The sequence below is a fragment of the Garra rufa genome, chromosome 22, assembly GCF_049309525.1.
Source record: "Garra rufa chromosome 22, GarRuf1.0, whole genome shotgun sequence".
Classification (NCBI taxonomy): Eukaryota; Metazoa; Chordata; class Actinopteri; order Cypriniformes; family Cyprinidae; genus Garra; species Garra rufa.
In genome coordinates, this window is record NC_133382.1 from 1,162,210 (window position 1) to 1,178,825 (window position 16,616).

General features: G+C 30.4%; 1 protein-coding gene across 1 annotated transcript; it reads right to left on the bottom strand.

Moving 5' to 3' along the window:
- Positions 1-254: 254 nt before the first annotated feature.
- LOC141297992 (leucine-rich repeat-containing protein 45-like) lies at positions 255-15,555 on the bottom strand. The gene is made up of 18 exons (XM_073828481.1): positions 15,449-15,555; positions 14,088-14,346; positions 12,716-12,777; positions 12,568-12,638; positions 11,102-11,280; positions 9,238-9,366; positions 9,046-9,158; positions 8,909-8,967; positions 8,754-8,831; positions 7,076-7,211; positions 5,770-5,847; positions 5,584-5,695; positions 5,432-5,502; positions 5,264-5,356; positions 3,785-3,877; positions 3,535-3,708; positions 3,305-3,452; positions 255-906 (listed from the first exon to the last, which is right to left on the bottom strand). The coding sequence occupies exons 2-18, from the start codon at positions 14,329-14,331 to the stop codon at positions 710-712; spliced, it is 2,037 nt and encodes a 678-aa protein (XP_073684582.1). The 5' UTR covers positions 14,332-14,346; positions 15,449-15,555; the 3' UTR covers positions 255-709.
- Between the last annotated feature and the right edge of the window lie 1,061 nt (positions 15,556-16,616).

Here is a 16,616-nt window from a genome sequence, read left to right on the forward strand (position 1 = left end):
AATATACTTTATTAAATATATAAAAAATACAAAAAAAAAAAAAATCATTTCCAGTTAGTACCTGAAAACTGAATAAAAAACTAACAAAAACTATAAACAAAAAAGTAATAATAATAATAATAATAATAATAATTACAAAAATGCAACAAAATTACTAAAGATTTACATTAAATTGAAATCAAAACAGAAAATATACAAATACATATTTTTTATTTTTGTGTGAACTATTGCTTTAAGAATGATCATTATTCCATTACATACAAACAGCTGAGAGTTTCATCAAAACACACATTTTATTTAAATATATAACAGCCAACACACATTACAAAAGTGAAAGAAATTCAACATTAGAAAACATTTTAAAATACACAATTGTAAGTGCCACAATAAAAGAGCCTTGATGGACAATATGGCACATTGGGGATTTTTAAAATAGATATTTATGAAAATATTAAAAGCATTACAAAAATGTTAAGAAGTCATTAAATCAAATTCAACATTAAGTTCCTTGATTATTCATCAAGGCAAACAGATTTTCACAAACAAATAATGCACTTAATGCACATTTCACTTTTTTCTCCAATTCATCAAAAACACCTAAATATGTTAAAGCACTGTAAAAACTTGCAATATGCAGTGGATTTTATTATGCATAGCTGCAAAGCACCCTGATAGACAGTGTCTGACAGATCTGTCTCGTCATGAGAGTTCACTTTTTGGGGCTGAAGTGAGCGAGAGGAGAGCCCTGGACGTACGTGAGGATGGCGTTCTGGAGGAAGCTGGCTCTCTGGGCCTCATCCTCTCGTATGCGCTGGATCTCTCCTTCTCTAATGCGCAGCCGCTCCAGCAGAGACGAGATCTCGCTCTCTTTGTCCAGAAGGGCCTCTCTGTGGGCGGCGCTGAGGACTGATCCAAAACACAAACACAAAGAGCATCAGCCTGCAACAGGCATCACCTTACATAACAAACACACTGAACAAGTCCTCACCATGGAAATGGAAAGAACTGTAATAAATTACTATTTTTTTGATTTTCTGATACGACACCTGACTAAAATATCTCCATTCTACTACTGAACCAATACTATGACAAAAACGACAGGTAAAGTAAATAAATAATAGACGATCCATTAAGGTATTTTATCAATTTAAAAAAAGCATTTTATCCCCTCTTTAAAAAATAATAATAAAATAATAAAAATCACATGCCAGTGCCTCTACACAGGACCAAGAGCTAAAAGGGTAAAGCAAAATCTTATTTCATGATATAGTCTTTTTTTTCCCCACAATAATAAGTTATATCATGATGTAGTCACTTTTTGTTATTTTATGTTTGTTATTAATAAGTGCATAGATGCAAGTAACAAATTACATCAATAAGGCTGATGAAATTTAATTTCTTCTCAAATTCTCTTTTATTTTTTCTAAATTCATTTTTTCAATTTTTCTGGATTCCATTTTTTATATAATAAATTAACTAAAAAAATGTTACAAAAAAATTAAGTAAAAACAAAAAACTTTTTTTTTACAGTTATTAATTGTAACTATTTTTTTAACAGTTATTAAAACAAAAAATAAAACCTTTGTTACTTGTATAAATAAACCTTAACTGAAATAAAATACAATATTTAAACATTTAAATATACTTCATTAAATATATAACATTTCTCATTTCCAGTTAGTACTTGAAAAGGAATTAAAGACTAACAAAAACTGTTTAGACTTAAAATGGAAATAGTAGTAATCAGAATAATAATAATAATAGAAATAACAACAACAGCTTTTCTATGGTTATTAACTAAAGCTAAAAAAAATTAAATAAAAAAAAATGTATAAAAAGTTTAACTGAAATATATAATTTTTAATATTATTAATAAGAACACAGATGCAAGTAACAAACTAAAGGACAAATACAATAAAACAAAAACACAAATAACACAAATAGGGCTAATGACATTTGATTTCTTCCCAAATTCTTTTTAATTTTGTCTGGATTCCATTTTTTCCATTTTAATGGTTACATTAATCAATGTAATATGAATCAAAAAGCATGTCTAATTAATTGAAATCATGAAACGTACACAATTGAACAGCAATTTCCTAAAAGTTAAAAAAATTAAATTTTAAGGCCCTATAAACTAAATAAACTCTCAAATTCACTTTTGTTTTAATTCAATTCTGTCGATCTGTTTTATATACATTTTCTGCATTCCATTTCAATAATTTCATAAAATTTTAATAATCAAAAGCATGTCTAATTAATTTATAAAGATAAATTAGATTTTATTTATTTATTTTTATCTGTCTTGTGTATTTACAAATTTCTTGTAAATAAATTCTGGTAAATAATTTTTTTATAATATTTTTATAACTACTAATAGTACTATCATTACATGAAGTAATATTTTTGTCAAGCTAAACCAAACTTTATTTTGATGGGTTGCTGCCTTTATAAAGTCAGAATTGTGAGATATAAAGTCAGAATTGCGAGTTATAAAGTCAGAATTGCGAGATATAAAGTCAGAATTGCGAGATATAAAGTCAGACATAAAATAGTAATAATTATAATAATAATTATAATAACAACTTTTTAATGGTTATTAACTAAAAAAGTGCTATTTTAATAATTAAAGTTTAACTGAAATATTTAAAAATGTAAAATATACTTCATTAAATATATAACATTTGTCATTTCCAAAACTACAAAATCTATATAGACATAAAATAGTTGTAATAATAATAAAAATAATAATAATAATAATAATAATAACAACAACTTTTTACAGATATTAACTAAACCTAAAAAAAACATTTTTGTTACTTTAACTAAAATATGAAAAAGTAAAAAAAAATTTAAAATGTGTAAATGTCATTAAACATAGAACATTTCTCATTTCCAGTTAGTACTTAAAAACTAAATTAAAAACTAACAAAAACTATATAGACAGAAAACAATGCATTTTTGCCGGAATAAAATGTTGTATAAAATCAAGCAAATTATATATGAACAAATCCGTCAGTAAAAACCTTCAGAATACAGACAGGAATAAAAATGTAAAGTTTGGTGTGTAAGTGCTGCTGAAGTGGAGATTTATGCCTCAGCCTTTAAAAACACATGTATGTATTGTCATTGAAATCTATAGACACAAATAGATAAAGTGCTATAAAAGAAAGACTTAATAGTGTAACTTTATGAAACACAAAAAGGCCCAAAATCTCAAACTTGACAGGTGCAAGTTCTCCCCTTAAAGCAGGCTATCTCCCTATCTTTTGGTAGCGGTATATCATGCAACACTAATATGTACCTTTCATTTCTCTCTCCAGAGCGGCGATCTTCTCTCTCAGGCCGCTCTGTGCTGTTCTCTCAGCTTGCAGGTGGCCGATTTGCTCTTGCAGCTCCACCCGAACTCGAGTCACGTCTGCCACCTTCTCCTGCTCTTTACCTGCAAGCTCCTTTGAATAAAAGGTACAAGATGCAGTCAAATAAGTCAAAGTGAAACTAACCCTGAGTGCATCCGTCTACTGGAGTCAGTACCTGCTGGAGCTCGTCTATCCTGCGGCGGAGCGTGTCCATCTCGATGCTCTGTTGGCCCGTTCTGGCGTGCAGCTCCGCGATGGTTTGTTTCTGCTGGGTGCAGTGGTTCTGCGACTCATCTCGAGACTGACGAACCGCTCGCAGCTTCTCCTCCAGGCTGCTCAGGTGCTGCTGCTGCAGAGGAGTGTGAGACTTTGACGGTCAATACTGCTTGTAGTGATGTTGCAATAGTTCAGCTAGTATTGCATACCTCCTCCAGTCGCACTTGGGCTCGCACTTTCCCCAGCTCCTCCTCAGCCTGAGCTCTCTCCGTCACCAGAGACGCTTTCACTCTGCTCAGCTCCTGAACGCAAGAGTGCAAATGTGAGCCTTCGTTCTGTCATTATTGTTTGTCAATGACATTCCAAGACCAAAAATTAAGCCTAAAGAGAGCAAGGCAAAGGTTAGTTCAAATTCAATAAAAAAAAATGACATTCCAAACCTGAATGTTTTTATTATTATTTTCTCTTTTTTTTTGCAAGAAACACAAAAGAAGAATTTGATATAACAAATTTGACACAACCATAAAAATGTACTTAAATGCTGCATATGATTTATGGACTATGTTCTGAGTATTTGCATTTTAAAAATAAAATAAAATAATAATAATAATAATAACTTTTTTCATGGTCAAACTGAAAAAAAAAAATAACTAAAGCATTTTTTTTATTTAATAACATTTTTAAAAAACATTTTTTTAAATTTCTGAAATCAAACAAAATATTTAGAAATATTAAAAAAATTAATATACTCAAGTATATAACAAAATTTCTCATTTCTAGTACTTGAAAACTGAATTAAAGACTAGCAAAAACTATACACTGTAGACATAAAATAGTAATAATTATAATAACAACAACTTTTTAATGGTTATTAACTAAAACTAAAAGAAAAAAAGTGTTATTTTAATAAATAAAGTTTAACTGAAATATTTTAAAATATATATTTAATGAAGTATATTTACAACATTTATCATTTCCAGTTAGTACTTAAACTAAATTAAAAACTAACAAAAACTATATAGACAGAAAATAATATTAATAACTTTTTTTTACAGTTAACTAAAAAAAAAAAAAAACACTTGTTACCTTTATAAAAACTAAAATAAAATATTACAAAATAAAATATATAAAATTTCTCATTTCCAGTTATATATATATATATATATATATATATATATATATATAGAGAGAGAGAGAGAGAGAGATAGATAGATAGATAGTTTTTTAAATATACTTAAGTACATAAAATTTCTCATTTCCAGTTAGTACTAGAAAACTGAATTCAAAACTATTAAAATAAAATAATAATAATATTATAATATTTATTATATATTTACAATATTTATTATATAATAATATTTCTTTTTAATTTAGTTATTAACTTTATATAAATAAACTTTAACTAAAGTAAAATATTAAAAAATATTATACTTTTATTATTTTATATATAATAGTAATAATAATAATAATAATGACAAAAATACAAAACAAAACTACTAAAGATTTACCTAAAATTAGAATTAAAACAAAATATAAAAATAAAAAATAATTTAAAATGGATAACAGTATCTCAGTGATGCTAAAACACCACTGCTATACAGGTTTGGAACAACGTGAGGCACATTTTTACTGTTCAGATGTAATATTTCTTAAATCTTAAGGTTAGTTTTGTCAATAATCTCGTCTACTTCTTCTAACTGGATCCGCTGTCCCTCAAGCTTGAGGATGCGTTCTTGAAGAGCTCTTTCGTTCTCCTCCTGGTGTCTTGTCAGATGATCCATCTGGAGAAGAAGGACATGAGGTAAAAACTGAACCAAAACCTAAAGTCAAATTTTCAGTGGGTTTCACATCTTCACCTCCTTCTGTCGTAAACCGTCCATGTCTTCAAGTGCCTGCTTAGATCTCCTCTTCTCCATTTCCAGCCGTTCTAATATAATAAAGAAAACATCCCAAACTCTAAAACACAACCAAACAGCAGAGGGTTTTCCATATAGATGTGATGTGGCACCTTCAGTCTGAGCCAGACGCAGCTTGAGTTCAGCGGTGGTGTTTGTGAGCTCCTGCTTCAGCTCGAAGATCTGATCCTGTTGTGTTTTACATCTGCGTTCGGTCTCCTCCAGCTGTGAGCGTTAAACATACTGATAAATCTCACAAAACCCAGCTGCTCATCATTTGAGATGCTTCACCTCTGTACCTTACTCCTAAGATGAAGGTTCTTCTCTGACAGACCGTTCACCTCCTTTAAAAGCTTTGCTTCCCTCAGAGCACTATCCTACAAACCAAAAACAATGAAATGAGTCTCCAAGGTGTCTCTGTAAAAATACAATAAAATCAGTATAAATTGTGAAATATTATTAGAATTAAAACAGCTGATTTCTATGTGAATATCTGTTCAAATGTAATTGATTTCTGTGATCAAAGTTGGATTTTCAGCATCATTACTGCAGTCTCCAGTGTCACGTGATCCTTCAGAAATCATTCTAATATTCTGAATTGTTGCTCAAGAAACATTTCTGATTATTATCAATGTGCTGCCCAACAATTTTGTGGAAACCAAAAATTCACAGATGAATATCCAGTTCAAAAGAACAGCATTTATTTATTTATTGTAACATTAGAAATGTCTTTACTGTCACTTTTGGTCAATTTAATGCAGCCTTAATTTAAATATATATTTAACGAAATTCTTTTAAACAATATTACTGACCCCCAAGCTTTTTAAATGGTACAGTAGTTCTTATGTGTATTAATATATAACATATATATTGTAAAAATAATCACTTCCATTTCTAATTAATAATAACCAATCGTCGTATACTAATTATTGTTGTATTTTTGTTTTGAAGTAAAATGCATACACTACCAGTCAAAACTTAAGATTTTTAATGTTTTTAAAGTCTTTTCTGCTCACCAAGCCTACATGCATTTGATCCAAAGTACAGCAAAACCAGTATATTTAAAATAACTGCTTTCTATTTGAAAATATTGTAAAATGAAATTTATTTCTGTGATCAAAGCTGAATTTTCAGCATCATTACTGCAGTCTCCAGTGTCACATGATCCTTCAGAAATCGTTCTGATATGCTGATTTGCTGCTCAAAAACATTTCTGTTTTTATTATCATCAATATTTAAACTCATCACAGGAATCAATTACATTTTAAAATATATTCACATAGAAAACAGTTTTTTAAACAGTAAAAATATTTCAAATTTTGACTGGTTTTGCTGTACTTTGGATCAAATAAATGCAGGCTTGGTGAGCAGAAGACAATGACTGTTCAAAAACTTTTTTACTGGTAATGTATTTTGTCTTTTTTGATTTAATAATTTAGATTTTTTTAGATTAGATTCAACTTTATTGTCATTACACATGTCCAAGTACAATGTGTAATGCATTAATAATGTTGGATGCATAAATAAATAATGCATTCAATCAGAGAATAAAGGACTAAAGGTCACAAAGCTGAAACTGTCACATGGGGTAAAATCAGTAAATACCTCATGCTCTTTCTTGATCTCTCTGGACTGTCTGTCTCTGAGCTCTGCTTTCTCCATTTTAACTCGAGTCAGCAGCTCGCCCAGATCATGAGCCTTCTGCTCCGACAGAGCAAGAGCCGCCTCCGTCATCTGCAGCCTGAACACCACAAACACACTTAACTTCACAAAACATCACAACTTTCATTGCACTGACTTTAGCCACGAATTAAAGAAGTTAAAAAAATTATAGATATTGTGTTCACCCCCTTGTCATCCAACATGTTCATGTCTTTCTTTCTTCAGTCGTAAAGACTTGAGGAAAACCTTTCCGGATTTCTCTCCATATAGTGGACTTCTATGGTGCCTGTGAGTTTGAACTTCCGAAATTCCAAAAAACGTGACTAAATGGGCTAAATATGCGCAAGTCATTGCTATGATTGACAGTAATAACCGGATGAAACATCTGACAAACTGATGTGCATTGATGAAAAAACAGCTGTGCGTTAAACGATTCAAACTAAATTCAGAGTAACAAAACTACAGCAGGAACAAGTTTGTGTTGGTTAAATATAGGCTATTTAATAGCTTTTACAGTCCAAGATAAAGCTTAAAAGATGTAGTTAATAAATTATATTAATTATTTCAAATTCATATTGATTCATTTTGAGTGCATTATTTAATTCTTATACCATTATTATTTATCTTATTTAATTTGTAGTGAACTATCTACAAGTATTTAAATAATTCACCCTTATAGGCTGTTTGTGTCTGAGCTAATTACTTTTTAATGACTTTCTGCACTTGCTATACTATATACTTCAGTGCGGTAAAAGTACAGCAATTTATTATACTAGTAATTTTATAATAAATCGAAAAGCAAGACGTCTTGAAAAAACTAGCTGCGGCCAATGATTGATCCTCTGCTGCCATCTTCTGGTTATACGAGTAATTTCATGTCATTTTCATCTTAAAAAGACATTGTTGTCCATAAAAAGACATTTTTTCCATGTTGTCTTTAAAAATAGGCTACACAAGATGAGCATTTGAGATGAAGTGAATAAATTGTAATTTTGTTTAGAAAATAACCAATCGTTTCACTAGATAAGACTCTTCTTCCTGCATTTAAGCTGCATTTTGGAAGTTCAAACTCGTGGACACCACGGAAGTCCACTATATAGAGAACATTCCTGAAAAGTTTTCCTCAAAAAACAATTTTTTTTTCCGACTGAAGAAAGAAAGACATGAACATCTTGGGGGTGAGTACATTATCTGCAAATTTCTCTTCTGGAAGTTCTTCGCTGCAAAAGATGCTTTTCATTTTTTGTCTCGTTAAATTCTTAAATCAAAAAGGATTTTCTATTAAATTTGAAATTATTTTCTTGTTTTCGGAAAAAAGTCAAAATTAAGTGAGCTTTTGCTTAGAACAAGCAAAAAAAAAAAAACTTATTTCAAACAGAAAACAAGACTATTTTTCTCACTCCATTGGCAGATTATTTTGCTTGTTTCAAGCCAAAACACACTTAATTCTGACTTGTTTTTTCTGAAAACAAGCCAATAATTTTTAGTTGTACAGAAAATCTTCTCGATTTAAGAATTTGTAGATACTTTGGCTGGAAACAAGACAAAAATCGAAGTAAGAAAAGGATTTTTTGCAGTGTTCAATGTGGCTAAAACATTAATGGTTTTGAAGACTACTTACTTGGCTGTGAGAGAATTCACAGATGACTTCTGCTCATTCAGCACTTCCTGTAACTGCCCTAGACGCATGGATGAATTTCTACAAGAAACCCAAAACCTGTTGGTCATTCATCAGATTCTATCATCAGGGTATCACTGTTTTTAATTGACACCAACCTGCTGCTTCTTCCCATCTCGTCTTTCTGTCTATCAATGGTGTCCATCAGACTAAGAAACTTCAGGCCACATGTACAGAAAGGATGTTAGTTCTCAATCCATCCGCAGTTGAACTAAACAATCCCAGTCATCCTCACCTGTCTGCTCTTCTCATCCTTGAGGATCTGGATCTCTTTGCTGAGCACGTGAGTCCTGCTGCGGCTCTCTCGAAACGTCGTCTGTCGGTCTGCATTGTGGCTCATGGACTGTTCTGAGAATATTTGGACTTGATTAATAAAGGAAAAGCTTTGTGTTAATGTGTCTAGCAGCTGATGTTGACAGTGTCTCACCGATGGCTCTGAGCGTGTCGCTGGGAATGTTGTTTCCTGCCATCTCTAGTTTGGTCAGAGAGCGGTTCTGCTGCATCGCCTCCAGCAGAGACCGGCCGCCCAGCAGCCCCATGTTGTTCCATCTGAGATCTAAACACAAACACATCAGACACTACAATCAAAATCAAGGATGCCTAGACAATAATTATGGTAGAGAATAAATAATATGGTGTTCATAACCTTTTTTAGGCCAGAAAGCATTGTTTTAAAATTTCCCCAAATTTTCAGGCTGCAAAAAAATTACTTACATTTTATGGTATATATTTATAATTAAGGTACATAGGCATTCATAAAGATTTAATTACATATAGATATAGACTGCCGTTAAAAGGTTTGGAATCAGTAAGACAAATGTTTTTTAAGAAGTATCTTAAGCTCATCAAGGCTGCATTTATTTGATCAAAAATACAGAAAAAGCAGTAATATTGCAAAAATGTTGTTACAATATAAAACAATGGTTTCTATTTTAATATACATTAAAATTTATTTTTTCCTGTAATGCAAAGCTGAATTTTCATCGGCCAATTATAAATCATTCTAATATGCCATTCTAATATTTATTATTAGAATCATCAATGTTGGAAACATGTTGCTGCCAAATATTTTCTTGGAACCTGTGATACTTTTTTTTTTAGGATTCTTTGATGAGTAAAAAGTTAAACAGAACAGCTTTTATTCCAAACATAAATCTTTTCTAACAATATAAGTCTTTGATATCACTTTTTATCAATTTAACACATCTTTGCTGAATAAACGAATATTTTTATTCAAACAAAAAGAAAGAATAAAAATACACTGACCCCAAACTTTTGAACAGTAGCGTATATTGTTAGAAAACATTTCTATTTTAAATAAATACTGTTCTTTTTAACTTTTTTATTCATCAAAAAATCTTGAAGAAAAATATAATAGGTTGCATAAATATATTAAGCAAAACCACTGTTTCAAGCACTAATAATAAATCATCATATTAGAATGGTTTCTGACGGATCGTGTGACACTCAATACTGGAGTAATAATGCTGAAAATTCAGCTTTGATTACAGAAATAAATTAGATTTTTAATGTATATTAAAATAGAAGAACGTTATTTTAAATTGTAATAATATTTCAAAATATTTTTTTCTGTATTAAATGCAGCCTTAATGAGCATTAGAAACTTCTTTAAAATACATTAAAAATCTTACTAATCACAAACTTCTGACCAGCAGTGTATAAACTATTGTTCAGAAGATTGGGGTCATATTTAAAAATAAAAAGAAATGAATACTTTTATTCAAAGTGCCAGTAAAGACATTTATAATGTTAACAAATGCTGTTTTATTTTTGAATCCTGAAATAAAATGTATCAGATTTCCACCAATTTATTGGGCAGCACAAGTGTTTTCAACTTTGATAATAATCAGAAATGTTTCTTGAGGAGCTAATCAGCATATTAGAATGATTTCTGAAGGATTGCGTAACACTGAAGACTGCAGTAATGATGCTGAAAATGCAGCTTTGATCACAGGAATAAATTACATTTGAACAGATATTTACATAGAAAACAGCTGTTTGAAACACTAATACTATTTAACAATTTTACTGTATTTCGGATTAAATAAATGCAGCCTTGGTGAGCACAAGAGGATAAAAAAATCTTACAGACCAACAAAGAGTGCAATATAAATTTCGCAAGAGCACAGTGCAGGCAATGAGGTTTAAAGGAAAAGCATCTGGCATTTTTCTAAACATTTACCTCATCATCCTCAAATAACTGGGACAACAGCACAACAACTCAGTGCTTGTTGACAGACCGTGAGTGTGGAATGTGTTCCTGTGCTCACCCAGTTCTTGCAGACTGGAGTTCCTCTTCAGTGCGATGCAGAGCTCCGCCGCTCCCTGGTGGTTGATTTGATTATTGCGCAGGTCAAGTTGCATGAGAGATGTGTTGGAGGCCAGACCTTCACAAAATACAGCAAATCCTTCCTCCCACATTCCCAGAGCATTCCACTCCAGCACAAGCCTCCAAGCAAAACACAAACAATAGTTTGACATTTGCAATATTTCCTTGATAGTTTTTATTTTCAAATACAAAAAAATCCTCAAAAATGGCAATGCAAAGGTGGCACAGAAGGCATTTGAGTGTCTAAACAGAGACTGTTTATTGCTTCTCAGAGGTGGCATGAATGCATTTACACAATTAACTTTAATACTAGAGGCTGAGCTGGGTCAAAGCAGGAATAATTTAATCTGGCTTTTACAGGGTTTCTGCAGGATTTTCAAATCTTATTTAATGCCTTTTAATGCCCTTTTAATGCCATTTCTAACATTTTTAATGCCATACGCAACCAATAACTTAACACGGCTGTGTATGAATGCGTGTATATTATAATGCATTTTTTTCATGCGGTCTTACAATGAGGCAACAATGAACATACATTACTCTGCTGAACATAATTAGAAATGGATCAGGAGACAGCTTAAAATGTCAGCGTTTATTTGCAGATTTCAAAATTTCAAATATCCATTCAGAACAAAAAATTTTCAGAAACTTTGAACTCTTAGAGGCTAAAACTGGCCGCTCTTAAAAAGTCTGTGTCACACAATTTTGGACCGGCCAGAAGCAATTACCAAACTGCTTCCGTGTTTATCATACTTCGCGACAGTGAATCAAAGTTATTAATTATACAGGCTACATTCAAGATAAATTGGTAAAAATTGTTTCTTCAACACTATCTAAAGTTTTAATGCCTGTATAAAACAATTTAATGCTTTTTAATGCCATTTAAGGCCTTAATTTTCGCAAAAACAATTTAATGACTTTTAATGCTTTTTAATGCCCCGCGGAAACCCTGTTTTAATCCCGCATTACATATTATTTACACACAGTTTTGACCAGGAACAGACTAGCTGTGTAAAGAGTATTTTTGAACAATTTTAGAGCAATTTTGAATGGAACTGTAATGCTATAAAGTGGTTATTTTGGTTACTGAATCAAAAGTGTTTCCCAAATATGACATTCCAGGTCACGAATGGCTATTTTTGCTATTATTATTTATGATGTCTTTCTATTGCAAATAAAAAAACACTGTCAGTGTAATTTATCAACATGTAAAAACTTATTTTATACTTGATGTCACGAAAACGTGTTGCAAAAGGTACTTTATTATGATTGTAAATGTTACATAACATAAAAATGGCAAAGAAACATTTGCATATTGTAATTTAATTATTAAAAGTCTCTTTTTATTAACTGAAAATTCTTCCAACAAATAAAAAAACAACTATAGGCTAGAAACTAGTCCCTCACCTGCGCAGCATCTTGTTCCTCACTAATAACTGTCCCAAAGCCTCAGCTCCTGTTCCTCTCATGTTGTTCCCCTGAAAAGAAATGATGTTTTTAGGAGCTGTATTACAGAATAAATAAGTATATATCATAAAACATTACATAAATTTACCTTCAGATCCAAAACTTTCACTGTGGTGTTGGAGCAAAGCCCATTTAATAGCAGCTTGGCACCTGTAGATGACATATGTGAATGGAACTACTTGTAGGAAAAATACATTAATAAAGTAATATCTTAACTGGATTATGCAATGATCAGTGCGATTTTACATTTTGTATTATCTTTAAAAAGTTTGTTTATAAATTTCATATATTGTTGGATTTATAATTAATTGTATTCATTTTGCATTTGCATATTTTAGATGATCTTGTTAATATTTGCTGCACTGTCAAACTGACATCTGTTTATATAATCAAGTTTCTAATTCTAATTTTCATGTTTATTTTACATTGCGACATTATTTTCATGGCAAGTCATTTTACCTAGTCTCAATTCTAGGACGCAAAAAAAAAAACTGTAAAAGATTTATTAATCATTTAACATGCCACAAAATTCTTTCTTATAAAAAATAATGTCAAAGAAATTTTGCTTATCCAAAATTTACTTTGTTTGGAATTTCAGGATTATTTTCATGCATATTTTACAATGTATTACTTGCATATTTTACCTCATTTATTCTCATTCCCGTGATGCAAAATGTTTTAAAGAAATGTTACAAATGTATTTGTACATGTTAATATATCTACATAACACTAAACTTAACAAATGCCATAAAATTCTTTCTTGGGATTTTTCAGATTTTCCTGCGAGTTTCATTTTCATGTTTAGTTTACATTACATTATTTTCATGTTAATTATGCATATTTTACCCACAAACACTCATCTGTTTAATGCAAAAAAAAGTAAATAATTTATTAATCATGTTAATATTTGTTAAACTTCCAAACAATGATTTTTTATTATTTTTTTAAATAATGTCACAATGCAAAAATGGTCCTACAAGCTGGCTTTCTTGTTTAGATATTTATTCTTTGGACTTTCATGTTAATCAATATTAACATTAATTATGTTAAGATGTGTTGCACAGTCTGTAATTTACACAGATCTTTTTTTTATTTAAAACATTTAAGTGTTGTATAACAATAATTTTCGCAAACTGCCAAAAAAAATATTTCTAATGGAAAAAAACAGTCCTACAAGCTGAATTTATGCATTAAAAAGTAAAAAATTCTCTTTCCAATTTCATTTTACATTGTGATATTATTTTCACAGCAACTATGCACATTTTATGCAATTCTTTTTTGTAATGCAAAAAAATGGAAAAGTTATATTAATTATGTTAATATCTTAAATGCCTAAAAAATTCTTTTTATGAAAATAATATCACAATGCAAAAATGGTCCTTTTTTGTTTATGCAATATCAAATGTCTTATTTTATTTCTGTCGATTTCTTTTCGAGTGTCCTCTGTTTACAGCGCTCACCTTCTTCACTGAGCATGCAGTCGCTGAGGAGGATCTCTGTGAAGACGGTGTCATTCTGCAGAACTCGTCCCAGCACGCTGCAGGTGTCTGAGGTGATGCTCTGTCCGCTCAGGTCCAGTCTGCCGCTGCCCGCCGCTGCTCTGGTGTCGTGCAATTGAGCCAGCACTGACTCCTGAGTGTCTATTCCTCCCTCCTTACACAGCCTCAGATAGGACCTCCTGAAGTCCTCCATGATCATCTGCATCACTGTCAAACCTCACTGAAATAGCAAGTCAAGCCATCAAAATACAGAAAGAATGAGTGGAATCCCAATCTGCTTCCATTTGCATTGAAAACATATAATGCGTTTGCATTGTAATACTCTTATTGCATGCTTAACATGATTCGGATGCACACTGCAAAAAATGCTTTTCTTACTTAACTTTTTTGTCTTGCTTCCAGCCAAAATATCAAAAATTCTTAAAGTAAAAATTATTTTTTTCTGTTTGAAATAAGATTTTTTTTTGCTTACCCCATTGGCAGATTATTTAGCTTGTTCTAAGCAAAAACTCACTTAATTTTTCTGAAAACAAGACAATAATTTGTCCTTCTTGATTTAAGAATTTTTAGATATTTTGGCTGGAAACAAGCATTTTTTTCAGTCCAGGCATTTAAATCCACTCTCTGCTGTCTTTATACTGAGTTTTTACATTTATGACAAAAGTTCAACATGGCTAAAAGTCCTATAAAAATAATAGAATATGTACTACACTGAAAAAATGCTTTTCTTACTTAGATGTTTTGTCATGTTTCCAGCCAAAATATCTAAAATTCTTAAATCAAGAAGGATTTTCTAGACGAGTAAAAAAATACTGCCTTGTTTTCAGAAAAAACAAGTCAAAATTAAGTGTGTTTTAGCGTAGAACAAGCAAAATAATCTGCCAATGGGGTAAGCAAAATTCATTCATTATTTCAAACAGAAAACAAGTTTATTTTTCTTACCCCATTGGCAGATTATTTAGCCTGTTTCAAGCAAAAACACACAAAAATTGGACTTGTTTTTTCTTTAAACAAGACAATAATTTTTACTTGTCTAGATATTTTGACTGGAAACAAGTCAAAAAAGTTAAGTAAGAAAAGCCTTTTTGCTGTGTACCGTTTATTCCTAAAATACAAGATTATGAAACAACAATGTGAATGAATATATTTATTTTCATATCATGTTTTAGTCATTTAAAAAGATTAAAACTTAAAGTAGACGCTGTTTGCTAACAATAACAATCGAGTCTCAAACAGCTGAAGCTCCAGCTCTAACTTGCTAAACGTCTTTACTCGCAGCAATCGGTTTAGCATAAATGAAGAGTGGTAAAAAGACAACTAACCTTTTTTCTGCAGTTAAATTCATGACTTTATCCAGGGTTTTGACAGCAGATGTTGCTCAGCCTCTTGTCTTTACTATTGTTTCGTTTGACAGTTTAAAGTATCCAGGAAGTGGAACGACTTCCGGTTTGACACCGCGGAATTGTGGGATATGTAGTTTTAAATGAATTAAACGTTGCGTTAAATTTCTCTGACAAAAACAAGACAATTTTTATAATTGTCTATTAGGCTATATAACTAGAATTATTTTTTTTTTTTGCATAAAAAATTGCTATTTATTTATACATTTGAAAATATTTTTTTTGTATTTTTTTATCGAACTACATTAGAAAACATGAATTAGATAAACAATTTTAAATCTGTCTGTTAATTTGTTAATTTATTTATATATTTTTATGTTTGAATTATTATACTGATAAATTAATTCTTCACAATTTATTGTGTTTATCTTTTTAAACCAGCATTTTGACAAAATTCCAACAAAAAAAAAATCTAAAATTTTACTTAAGAACATTTTACATAACATTTAATAAAATAAATTAATTGCAGACATTTTTGATTAATCAATTTTAATGAAACCATTAAAATAGAATCCAGAAACGTAATGGAAAAGAATTGTGTAAAAATAAAACTGTAAAACTCAATTGATTAGACAAGCTTTTTGATTTAAAAAAAATGTAACCATTAAAACAGAGTATAGAAAAATTTAAATAGATTTCATAGGGCCCTATTTTAATATTTCTATACTCTGTTTTATTTATAAATAATCAAAAACATCTGTGATTAATAGATTTTATTAAAATAAAATGTTCTTAAGTAAAAAAAAAAAACATTTTTTTGTGGGAAATTAGTTGTTTAGATTAATCAATTCATCGATAAATTAGTCTATAAAATAGTCGTTGGTGGCTTTTTTAAATGTAGAACTGAAGAATAGCCTTTAAAATGACTTAAAATACATATATAATAGCACTAATGCAATTATAATTAGTTCAAATAAAAATAAAAACAAAATCAAGAAATCATATGGGTTTATGCACAAAACTGTTGAAATACATAATGTATTATAAACAATAGAGCTAATGTACATTTCACGATACGCCTATCGATTGTTTTTAGACATTACTGGCGATCTAATCCTTGTAAAATATTGACTAAACAACATTTAATTAA